Source organism: Nycticebus coucang, chromosome 4 (genome assembly GCF_027406575.1).
Source record: "Nycticebus coucang isolate mNycCou1 chromosome 4, mNycCou1.pri, whole genome shotgun sequence".
NCBI lineage: Eukaryota > Metazoa > Chordata > Mammalia > Primates > Lorisidae > Nycticebus > Nycticebus coucang.
The window spans coordinates 68,117,830-68,130,927 of NC_069783.1; the positions used below are offsets into that span (position 1 = coordinate 68,117,830).

Here is a 13,098-nt window from a genome sequence, read left to right on the forward strand (position 1 = left end):
CACTCCCTTGAGCCACAGGCGCTGCTTTTTTTTTTTTTTTGAGACAAGAGTTTCACTTTGTTGCCCTTGGTAGAGTGCTGTAGTGTCACAGCTCACAGCAACTTCCAGCCCTTGGGCTTAGGTGAGTCTCTTGCCTCAACCTCCCAAGTAGCTGGGTCTACAGGTGTCTGCCACAACACCTCGCTATTTTTTTTGTTGCAGTTTGGCTGGCCCTGGGTTCGAACCTGCTACCCTCGGTATATGGGGCTGGCACCCTACTCACTGAGCCACAGGCACCGCCCAATATTAAGGTTCTTAAGTGAAAGATAACTATGGATCCTTTCAATGGTAGGAAGATCTGAGTTAAGAAATAACACAAAGCATGAATCGCTTAATTAGGTCCATTTTAATAAAGGGTATAATAAGAGTTTGAAACTCAAACAATTCATAAAAACTATGAAGATACATAAGATAAATCACACCAAGAGTGCAATAACATAAATCCAATGGTCTGCATATAAGAGGTATTGCAAAAACTGTTGAGATTGACTTTGTTTTTCCCCTCCTTTATCTTGTTCATATCCTATGAGATTGTGTTCATGCTACTGTTTTCTGAGGCCCGATGACCTCAATACTCCTTATGGCTGGGTAGACCTCTCATTCAGTCAATTCCAAGTAGTCAGCAAAGGGAATCCACTTTTTTCCAAGGAATGGTCATGGTCCTTGGCCTTTATTTGGTTTCTATTCCCTCATAAATGATGTCAAATGTTCCCTCAGTCAAAATAACATCTTGCAGGCCTGTGGTGTTCTGGTCACTACTGCCCTCCCAATGCCACACATGAGCCCTTAGGACGAGCCCTACTCAGTTTCATCCTTGTAGATGAGATGTTTACTTGGGAATGAGGCAAAAGCAATGGGCAATCTTCCCCACCTTTATTGAAAACAACTGAGTTCTAACTTTGAGGGTTTTTGGCGAAGAGAACCTAATTTATTCATGCCAAATACCTCTGGTCATGTCTCAGTACTCTTTGGATGCCTTTATTAGGAAGGCTTGAAATAACACCACAGAGAAAGCATGAGGATGCATGAGTGCACACATAGACACAAACACACACACTCCATTCACACTCCTCAAAAGTAATCCCTGGCAGACTCAGGGAAGGCAAATGATTTGCCATTTCAGAGTGAAAAGGCTGCATTGTCTCCCCTCAGCCCCCAAGTCTAACCTATCCTGACACAGGTAAAAACCATTTCTGCAATTCCTTGCCAAAAGGAAATCAAACTGATTCCTTGAACATGTACATATTGTTCTATAACAAAGCAACACAGGTATCATTGACTTGATTTCAAGAACATTGTTACTATAAACCTAAAACTGGGTCACACATACTAGGAGACTGCTGGGAAATACCTCGGAATAAATTTACAGAATTTTAAGTTATAGGAATACTGTACCAAGCCACGAGTGGTTAATATGTAGGCATGTTTTCCAGCTGTTTGGAGTCCCTTCACACATAAACTTGCCCTTGCACTCTAGAGCACTCTGGGCCTGTGTACGGTAAAGGTGAAGAGCTTCCTCTGGGTCATGTCTCCACCCAGTAAGGCTAGGGTCCTGCCAACCTTCCTTCATCCTTTCGTCTAGTCCATAGGAAATAGGGAAGGTGTGCCATTTTATTCTTACTTGGTGAGATTGTCACAGGCTGAGATGAAACATAAGAATAAACTATTTACAGCAACAAAGGAGGCAAATAAAAGTTAACACGATCATTCAACTGTACCTTCCATAATCCACTTATTGGTGTGGTCAAAATAGGGAAATGTCAAGTGAGGAAATGAAGTGGGAACAGGAAAGAGAGAGGTGAGCCAGGAAGACTTCCAGGGATAGAACAAAAACAAATCCCAACCAGATACTACTTTTGATTTTCAAGGATTTTGAAGCTCTTCTCTTCCTTTAGTGAAGTGTTCAGTTACCAAGGTTGCAGGTGTTCTAGTAGTTGAAAAAAAAAATGGCATCTACAACTATTAATTAACAAAGACAATGGAAAAATGAAATCTAGTTTAAAATTAGATAACTCCATTTAAAACCTTTAAAGTTTACTCATTTAGGCAGGATTGGAGGATTATAACTCAGGGGTGGTGTGAACATTAACAAGGTGCTTCCAGGACCCTGGATACAAGACAAGGATACAGTCTTTTCTGCAGCTTTCCTGTCTTGCATCAAAATAATTTGGGTCCCAAATCTCTCAGATAAACTTGCATGCATCCATGTGACTAGCAGCCATTTCTGAATTGACTGCTATTTGTTCCACTATTTTAATTCCAAAGACACAGCAGAGAATAGCATCTTTATTAAAGGGACCCAAGTGATTCCATGTTCGTTGTATCTTTCCTGCTAGAGAATGAATTGGATCTCATCCTTCTTTAATTTCCTATGCAATATACTGCATGCATATTATATCAACAGATCTATGTTTTATTTTTCTTTATGGAAGCAAATACAGAACTTCTACTGTTGGGTCATTTAAATCTGCTTTCATCATGCATCAGTGAAATGCTCACCAAGAAGTTGAAAACACTTACATGTATGTATTGTAAAACTTCCTAAATAAATAATGGGCCAATAAGATATCTTTCTTGAAAGTTAAGAAAGAGATCTTGGTTGCCAGATGAAACTCAGACACAACATGGGCCTGTGAACACACACATACCAGCCCAGGAAATTTTCGGCTCAGCTATAAGTGGGCCCCAAAGGAAACAGGGTTATGACCTAGACTTCCTTAGGTCCTTCCCAGCATCTGCTTCAGTATCAAATTTTGTTCATTCCACTTTCTAATCTAACCAAGGATTTGGAACTAAAGGGCTGTGTGTGAGCCTAAGAAGCTGATACATTAAATACTTTTCACCACACACAAGATAACTCAATAGAGCTGGTCAGTCAGTTATTGTCTAAATATAAGCTGGCTCATTGCTTTCCACTGAAATGAAAGGTCACAAATTCCTATATTCCCTATCAAATGTGTAAAGCAAATAACACATAACACAAACTAAAACAAGAAAGTGCAGTGTTTTGTTGACTGTACATAGTTATGTGCTGTGTAACAATGTTTTAGTCAACAAAGGACGATATACACCACAGTGATCTTATAAAATTATGATACTGGATTTTTACTGTACCTTTCCTATGTTTAGATACATAAATACTTACCATTGTGTCCCAACTGCCAACCGTACTCAGCACAGTAATATGCTGTACAGGTTTGTAGCCTCGAAACACTAGGCTGTACGTTACAGCCTAGGTGTGCAGTAGGCTGTACCATTTAGGATGGTTTAAGTACTCCATGATGTCTGCACACTGACAAAATCACCTAACAAAGCATTACTCAAAAATACCCACATCAAAAGCAACACAGCACTGCATTTTCTTTTGTCTTTTATGTTAGCCTATTGGAGTATAGTTGTTGGAAACACTAATTCCCTGGGAATTTATAGCACCCTACGCACCCCAATTCTCCTTAAAATGAAATCTTCCAAATTTCCAGACCCAGGATGACCTCTGGAAAGAACATTTTAACTTTAAATGATGTATTTAACTCATTAATCTAAAGATGACCAGTAGATAGAGAATAAAACCCTACTGTAATACAAGTCTGCAGAATTCACCAGTTATTAACTAATAAGTTATAATCTACAGGTGAAAATATTTTCATCACTGAGTAAAAAAAAAAAAACCTAAAGTAAATTGCATGTGTCTATACTCATTACCCTATTCAAAGAAGGTATGTAGAGTCTCCACCTATCATGTCTCCAGTGAGCATTAAAAAAAGGTTACAAGCCCATGTTTGACAAGTATTCAACTGCATAAGAAAAACACCATGACTTTTTATTTTAAAAATGCATTTGAGGCTAGTTGCTTGAAGCTCAACAGCTGGGGCACCAGCCACATACACCAGAGCCGGCAGGTTCAAATCCAGCCTGGACCTGCCAAACAGCAATGACAACTACAAACAAAAAATAGCTGGGCATTGTGGTGGGCGCCTATAGTCCCAACTAATTGGGAGGCTGAGTAAGCCCAAGAGTTTGAGGTTGCTGTGAGCTGTGACACTATAGTACTCTACTGAGGGTGACATAGTGAGACTGTCTCAAAAAAAAAAAAAAATGCATTTGAAACAAAATCACATGACTTTTTTTCTGATTTGTACTTTTTTTGTTTTGTTTTGTTTAGATAGTTCACTCTGTCTCCCTGGGTGGAGTGCTGTGGCATCATCATAGCTCACAGTAACCTCAAACTCTTCGGCTCAAGTGATCCTCTTGCCTCAACCTCCCGGGTAGCTGGGATTACAGTGCCTACCACAATGCCTGGCTTGTTTTTCTATTTTTAGTAGAAATAGGGTCTCACTCTTGCTCAGGCTGGTCTTGAATTCCTGAGCTCAAGTAATCCACCTGCCTGGGCCTCTTAGAGTGCTAGGATTACAGGCATGAGCCACCAAGCCGGGCCTCTGATTTGTACTTTGATAATTAAAATAGCCACTTGACTAGGGAGGAATAATCAAATAACCAAAGGAAAAACATTTTACAGGGCTGATATAGAAGTAATATTGAACATTAGGATGAGTTAATTATTAGAGCGACCTCTCACTTTTAACCGTTTCTAATTTGAGGTGGGAACACTCTTCGAATATTCCTAGCCTCTTAGGCTTTTGGGGGCTTTTCTAGATAAGGGAAAAGTTTGTGATGCAGAATTCCATGTACATTAGCTAGAATTATTCATTCAACTAGAAAGTATCCACTGTTACACGGAAAAATCAGAAACGATAATTGGGAGAAGGGAAACCCTTAGAACAAACATTTATCCTCCACCAAAGTGAAAGATACAGGTTTCTAGTATAATTGAGACTTCAGTTGGAAAATCCATGCTGGTAACCCTGACAAAGTGCCAATCATCTTTTATCCTGGACATTTAAAATAGGTAAAGAGTAACCAAAAAAGAAAAAAGTGCTGAAAAGTTATTATTATTTTACAGCCAAGATCCCTGAACTTTAAGGACTATCACATTTACTCAATTTCAACAGAAATTGGCATTTAGGCTTAATTCTTTGGATGAATTCTAATAATTCCTAAATTGTTAATCTGGCACGGCAAACAGCTCTGGGAATGTCTCTAGCTAATGGAGAAATCACTAATGTGTACTAGAAGTGACTGGATGCTTTCAAGTTGAAACTTGAGGCAGTGACTCTTTCCATTAAGTTGAACTTCCTCAGCAGAAGTCTTCACATTCAGACGTAGGTTTTATTTTAAGGCACTCATAATAAAAAGAATGGAAAAAGGGAGGAATGTCTGTCCAGAAATAAAAGACATTTTCAAAAACCAAGTCAGTCACCTGTCTGGCCTACTTCAACATCTGAACAGGACAGAGAACTTAAAAGCTCTCACGGCTAGCTGATTCAGCTCTTTTCCAGTCCGTCAGACAAACTTATTTGTATGTCTCAGATTTACATTTCCTCAAGAGGCAATACAGAAAGACAGCAAGGATTTGGGAAAAAACAAAAAAAAGCAAACGAATCTACTTTGTAGCTTAGTCTTGTGATTGATTAATGAATTGCATAAGGATGGCACCGAGTGCACACACCCAGTGGCTGAAACTGTAACAAGGCTCAAACGATAACGAGGTGCTCTTTTCTATTATGATGAGGGAAAACCGTACAAGGATAATAAATTTTTCACAATCAGGCAAATGGAATTTATTAATGGCAAAGAACAAATTCTGGAGAAAAAAAATCCACTCTAAAATCTCAGTTCCAGCAGGATCTCCCTACATCTTTCAGTGAATTCAACTTTGCCATGAGAAGAAAACTAAATAAATAAAAACAGGGTTCAAGTCAGGTGAGTGGACAAATGCTAGTAAATGAGTGATGTGATTGCAGAAGCAGACACAGTGGGACAGGATTTACTTAAAGGAGAAATGCTTCCTGTATACGCACACAACACATGTACCCACATACCCATACCTGTACACTCAGACCAATTTAAAAAGCACATATGTGGGTAAGGCCCTGACAACATGGTCAGGCATGAGCACAGTTACCCTATCGCCATGTAGTTCTACATAGGAAAGGACCTGATGTACATTACATGCCCACAGATGCGCATGCACGGCGGCCAGCTTGGCTCACACACAGACTCAGATCCAGAGAATCCTTCTAGAACTGCTGCTTCTATCAGAATGATTAGTAGCTTCTTGAAGTGCAGGATTTTATCTCGCTTTTCTTTCCAGAAATCTCTCCTTTCCAAGAGTATTAAATCAAGCCCTGGAGGGACTGTGATTCTTCAATGGTCGTAACTTAGAATGGGAGCTACGGGAATCAAAACTAGCAGTAATAATGGCCCCCGTGGGGCGGGGGTGAAGTATTTCTGGATTTAAACAGTTCCTGGGCAAAACAAAAAAACAGAGTTCTGGATGGTGGGAAACTTCCATGAAGGAGATGGAAATGTCTGAAAATCCATAAATGAACATAACTTACAGGGGCTTCAACTAAGTATCACTGCAATTAAGTTTGCCAATTGAAGTTCTGTTCTGATGCAGGGGACCGAAAGATAATAATTGATAATATTTTTTTAGAAAGGCTCAGCTGGGAGTGATGGGGTGGGCACCGAAGCTGGAGTGAGACACAGGCCTAAGGCTCAGGTCTTGCTGCTAAGGTTTCTGCTTGCCTGACTTTGAAGGGAAAGGTGCTAAAGCAAAGGGATCAGCAGCTGGCAGCTCCGTAGTCCTGGAGGAAAGGGGTGTGATGGAAACAGAGCCAGCTATTGATTGCTTGTTGGTCTGTGAAACAATTTTGTAGGCAGCAATGGGCTGGGCCTCTGGAGTTGGTTCATCTTCTGGGCTATAGTGACGGGAATATTTGGATAAGGACTGGGGGCGGAATGGTTTGCTAGCCATGGGGCCGGAAACACCTTCTTTCTGAGGTCCTTTGTTCCTGTCATTAGGATAGCCCCCAGGTTCCAGGGAGGAACCCTTGGGAGAGATGCTGTCAAGATGGTCTGCAGCTTGCATAGAAGGGGAGGGGAGGTTAGACTGTTGCACAAAACCAGCCATAGCATACTGACCTCGTACAGAGGTGTACACAGCTCTCTCAAGGCCTGAGAGCAAAGGGGCGTCACCTGTCTGACTGAGGAGACCGGCCTGTGCAGGCAACTCCTGGGAGGTACTCTGGACAATGGTTAACTCCTCCATGCTTTTCTTCTTAGTAAACGGAGCTCTCAAAAATACATCTGCCTCCTCCAGCTGGGAAGAAGCCACACTGCCCTTGGAGACAAATGGGGCTTTGGAGAAAATGTCTGTGTCATCAGTTGGAAGCCTTGAGCTCCTGAACGGGGCTGTGGCAAAAACATCTGGCTCAACAAGACCATCAGTGGTTGGCTGTGTGGGGGCAGGGAACTGGTTCTTTCTTCCACCTTGTGCTGTCTTTGCTTGCTCAGTAGAGACTGCTGACGGACTGAATGGAGTGGCTTCCCCCAGCTTCCCCTGGGGTGGCCTGCAGCTCTCATCCTCTTCTTCAGACTCCATAAGGAGAGGTCGAGACCCACTGCAGTCTAGCATGTCTCCCTCAAGGTCCGTCCCTTCCTCTTCGCTGCTGTGGAATGAACTGTTGCTTGAAGGGCCATCTCTGGCTAAGTAGTCAGATTCTAAGTTGTTCTGAGTCTTTGCGTCAGGTACTCTGGACAGGTCTGGATACAGGGGAAGGCCTTTAACACCCGTTGATTCTTTAAAGTGCTCTACAGTTATTACAAGACAGGGATTGGACTCTCTCTGGAGACCTAGAAAAGCATAAAAATGCAGAATTAATGTGTAGGTCGGTTCAACTTATTCTGGAACATTTAATGGTCAACCCGCGGGACCAAATAATAGATGTTGAAAATGGAAAAGGAAAAACAGAAAAAAATAAAAGTCAGGCAAGGAAACTGCACACAAACCAATCACCATCTCACATTTTGGAACATGATAGGCACAAGATACAGGAAAGGAGATGAAGATGTTAGGCACACAGACATTCAGCATAACTATGTAACGCTCCTACTGGCAGGGCCAGGCACGGACAGCTGCTCTACCTGGCGCTGGCTCGTAATGGAATGAAAACAAACCCAGTCACTCATCTTCACATATACCATGACAATTTCGGATAATGTAGGAACACTGTCTGGGGATGACTCAACTGATTATCTGGCATGTGGTTGTCTGTTCCACATGCAGAGGGTCAAACTCTCTGAAAAGAAGCAGAACATAGGCTGCTCGAGAAATGCAAGTTTACTGATGATTCACATCACAAACACGACTCAAAGAGCACTCAAGTGCCCAGTGTACAAAACTGAAGGTAGGGCAGCGCCTGTGGCTCAAAGGGGTAGGGCGCCGGCCCCATATGCCAGAGGTGGCAGGTTCAAACCCAGCCCTGGCCAAAAACTGCAAAAAAAAAAAAAAAAAAAAAATCAAATACTGAAGGTACTTTCTGAGGGGAGGATACAGAATCAAAATCATACTAAGCAAGTCACCTTCAGCTGGAGTTGCCCTGGAATTTTGTTCTCAGTCTTCTAAGTTGTAAAGATCTCCACTGCTCAGTGAATACGTCATAAAGTTCTTCAAGCAGAAGGAGTAAAATGCATGGCTTATTAATTGCAGAAGTATTAGCTAACTCCAGGATACTAGTCTATTTCTATCTAGGTAGAGGTGCCTCAGGGTGCTCTGGCTTTTAAAATCAAATAGACAATTATCAGAATGCAAGAGAGCTTACCTTCCAAGAAATATTAGCAGGTTAGAAGTATGTCATTGGGCACATGTTAGCAAGAGGGCAGGAAAAAGGCATATGTAACTAAGCAAGAAGAATCCAGAGTAAGGGTGGTTGGGGGCAAAGGGGCTCAATTAAAAATACCACTGGAGTTTCCCAACCCACCAGGATAAGAATATTACAATGATTTGGAGCCTTGGTGACTCAGAACCTTTGTACAGACTGGATTCAATCGTTCTCTTCCCAAAATGACCCTCTCCCCTCCTATTTGCAAACTGTTGGCTAGTAGAAATATCTGCTAACAATTATCCCCTGCTAAAGTTTCTTCTTGAATTAAACACACAGACCACAACAGAAGAGGCATCAAAATCAGTTTATTGGGAAACCAGTCACTTAGAGATATAATAAAAAGAATATAGAGTGAGCGAGGTCTAAACATTTTATAGGATATTGTACAAAAATACTCTGTTCCTCTGAATGTTGTAACTTTAGCAGTGCTTTTTAAACAGTTCTGACCTTAAATATCATTTTCAGAAATAAACAAAAATGTGTTTTTTCCTATTTTTATTCCCTTTTCTAATAGTTTGAATGCATTCAGCGAATCCCAAATTAGAACACTAAGTTAAAGTCTGTACCAATGCCAAATAGCTTTCTGAATAGTATTGGGAAAATATGATTTTGGGCTGGGCGCGGTGGCTCATGCCTGTAATCCTAGCACTGTGGGAGGCCAAGGTGGGTAGATTGCCTGAGCTCAGGAGTTCGAGACCAGACTGAGCCAGAACGAGATTCCATCTCTTAAAAAAAAAAAAAATAGCAGAGTATTGTGGCAGGCACCTGTAGTTCCAGCTACTTGGGAGGTTGAGGCAAGAGGATCACATGAGCCTGAGAGTTTGGGGTTGCTGTGAGCTATCACTCCACAGCACTCTACTGAGGGCAACAAAATGAGACTCTGTCTCAAAAAAAAAGAAAGAAAAAAGAAAATATGATTTTTAAGCAAATTTTTCCCTGCAGTACAACTTTAATAAGTGCAGCTACATGATGATATGAAAGCATCAGTCAGCTGATAGGAAACAAGTGGAACACCTCCCTTCCACTGATATTAGGTTTGCCTGATACTGAGACAATTACCTCTGGGAGGAAATTCAAATGAAAGGGGGTCAGAGAAGTTTTCCAAAAAGAATCTGCCAAGTCATTTTTTCTTTTGAGACAGAGTCTCAAGCTGTTAACCCTGGATAGAGTGCCGTGGCATCACAGCTCACAACAACCTCAAACTTTTGGGCTTAAGCAATTCTCTTGCCTCAGCCTCCCAAGTAGCTGGGACTACAGGCACCCACCACAATGCCTGGCTATTTTTTGTTGCAGTTGTCATTGTTGTTGAGCTTGCCCAGGCTGTGTTTGAACCCGCTAGCCTCAGTGTATGTGGCTGGTACCATAACCACTGTCCTACGGATGCTGAGCCAGAATCTGCCAAGTCTTAAAGAGGTACAAGGGGTCCCTAAAACTCCTTGAGCCATCTTCCTAGTATGTGGCTAGACAAAGTTTCCAGTTGTCCTGACCAAAGCACGATTTCTCATCTTCTAAAACTGCCCTGAAAATTGATATTACTAAGCTGGTTCTGCAGGAGAGCAAACTATCTTAGGGAAAAAAAATGGAAAACTTAATGAAGTCAATGACTAACTTTGACATAGACGTCAGTAATTGAAATGAACATACTATTTGGAGTCAGTGTTTTTTTGAAATTTAACTTGAATTCAGTAAAAACAACTTTGTGTAGAGACTGGCAAAAAGCAGCTATTTATTGAAGCTGGGGCCCTTTGGATGCCTACAGGGCTAGGTGACATTTTCAGAACTGCGCAGCACCAAGGGTGTGTGCCCATATCCAAAGCTGGACAGGATAGAAAAACATGTCTAACTCATCAAAACTATTACTGTTCCAAAGTGAGTTTCTGGTCAATAACCCATTTGGACAACCACCTAATTTAGACCATATTCTATGACCTTCATGTTAAGTAACGGGAAAATTGTACTTACAATTCCAACAACTTTTAATAATTTACACAGTCACAAAAACACTGTAACATCTATTTTGAAGGAAAAACTAGTCTCCTGTCCTTCAGAACAGAACCAAACCTATTTCCTATCTTCTTTCAGCATCAATCAGCTTTGCAGGACTGGAAAAGTACATTTAAAGGATTCTTCTGAGAAGGCCAAGTCTCTCAAATTTCCATTCTTCTTCGAGGCGATGCAGTGTGACTGAGGCAGAGAGTAGCCACCCTTTGCAGCTTTCTAGGCCTGGCACTCTAAAGGGCAAAGAAATACTAGAGACCCAACACGGGAGCCCTGACACCCACATTCCTTTAGGGAATTTTGGTGGTGGTAGTACAAGTAGCAAAGGTAGTCAAGAGAAAGAGAAATTCCAAATAACTGTAAACAGAAGGTAGATTAAATCTTGTTGGCAGTTAAAGGTCTTTTTTGGACTATGTGAATGTGTTCATACAGGGAAAACACGTGTTTTCAGGGCGAGCAGTCCTGTATATATAGATGGCCTTGTACCAACAGGAAAACACATTTGACGTAGTCTACCTACTAGCAATGAAGAATTTATTCCAATTTAACCTCATGTCTTGGCCCAGTTCCTTTGGTAACCAATGGCATGTCACAGAGGGTATTCTGTGACCATAGAGCTCTGTAAAGACAGCCTATTGTACCTCAAGGGCTTAAGCCCCTGGCCTGGACGCATGGTATACACAAAGGTCTTAGTTACCATGGAGTCTAAGGTAGAGGGTTTTGTTATAATTCCCTTCAACTGGGTCATACCTCTTTTTATTTTGGTTTAACTTATCAAATTAAGCAAGAAGTCAACGCAATTCTTTTTCTTGCTCTGATATAGGACTGTGTGTCAGGTTAAGTACACTTTGATACATCCACTGGGGGTCACTTCTTATTAGTCTATTTTGATGCTCCAAATTATGTACATTTCTATAAGACCTCACATGCTTCAGGGAGTGAGAAAGGAGCCCCACAGAGTACCTGATGACAACTTGGCAATTATACTCACTAGCTCCTCATTAACTTCCAAACCAGTCAAAAGTGCTGAATTATTTGGGATAAGTTTACCCTGTGAAGGCCATCAGAGTACTCTCTACAGAATCAAAATGTGAAGACTTAACTCTCAGGCTAGATATTCCTTAACGCAATACATCGTGTACAACCAGAATTTTACTTTTCCCCATATCGTAAACTGAAATAACAATTATAGGGAATATTGAAGATATAATTCTTGCCAAAAACTGAAAATGAAGACTTGGAATACCTTGAGGCCTTCTCATATAGATAGTGAATAGAACGCAAACATCCCTTCACAACTTCGGAGATGCAGCACCAATTGAAATTTTAAGGTCTTGGAACCAAATCAGGGAATCAAGAGATGTACATCAAATTAATTATTTCCATGACCTTTGGGCTTATATAATAAAATTATGCATTTGGTTCTGCCATCTGTTGGGTGGCTGCATTAAAATCCACAACTGGGAAATAAGGGGCACCAACTTGATGGGCACCAACTCTGGCTAGTGATGCTGTGCTGTGCCTCTCAGACCAATGAGGCAATTAAGTGGGCACAAAACTGGTCTTGCCAACACAAAATGTTTAATTAAATTGGCCTGTGCATATTAAAGATGAAATGAGAGGAAGAAAGCTACAAATCTGAGCTCAGTTTTACAAGCCCATGTCTGGTCATAATAAACGTAGGGGTGCAGACACTTTATTCTCCTTGACTGCAAGGGGTTATTCTCCAGGGTGGCCAGGAGTCATTAAAATATCCTCGGTATGTCTCTCACACGCACCCACGATTTTCCTGTGCACTGATACTACTGTCACTCAACATTTGGACTATGTGTTTAACTCCTACAGTGTGTTTAACTCCTTTCTGCAAAAGTAGGTTTTCAGTTCAGAGAAACAGGAGCTATTTTAACTTACTTACACTTCTAAACGGCATGATCCCATTTGAACAGATAAAAGTCTTTATTCCCTTGTAGGTTTACATAGAAATTTCTTTACAGACTTGTTTTTTATACAATACTTGCGTAGCAATGTTCAAATTTCACATTTTTACTGCATTAAGATAGCTTCATGTACATCTTTGCTTTGTCTTCTTGGGGAGGACAGGTTAAAGATCTATGGTAAATATACAACAATATGACAGAGGAGTGTGCAACAGGGCAGAGCAGATACCTCTCAGGAAAAGAGTTAAAATTCAGGGTACTACATCAAAGTGGGAACCAAGAAGGTGTCTTCCATTCTAGCAACTACCACCATTTGGTAACTTCTTGCATAAGTCAGC

General features: G+C 41.1%; 1 protein-coding gene across 6 annotated transcripts in view; it reads right to left on the minus strand.

The window, feature by feature from the left end:
- Window positions 1–369: 369 nt before the first annotated feature.
- Window positions 370–13,098, minus strand: part of AAK1 (AP2 associated kinase 1) — a 189,616-nt gene continuing 176,887 nt past the window's right edge. For all 6 annotated transcript variants that reach the window (XM_053587787.1, XM_053587792.1, XM_053587789.1 and 3 more), the window contains one exon: window positions 370–7,794. In XM_053587787.1, the coding sequence (XP_053443762.1) occupies window positions 6,671–7,794 (1,124 nt within the window). In that variant the 3' untranslated portion in view covers window positions 370–6,670. The remainder of the gene's footprint in view (window positions 7,795–13,098) is intronic.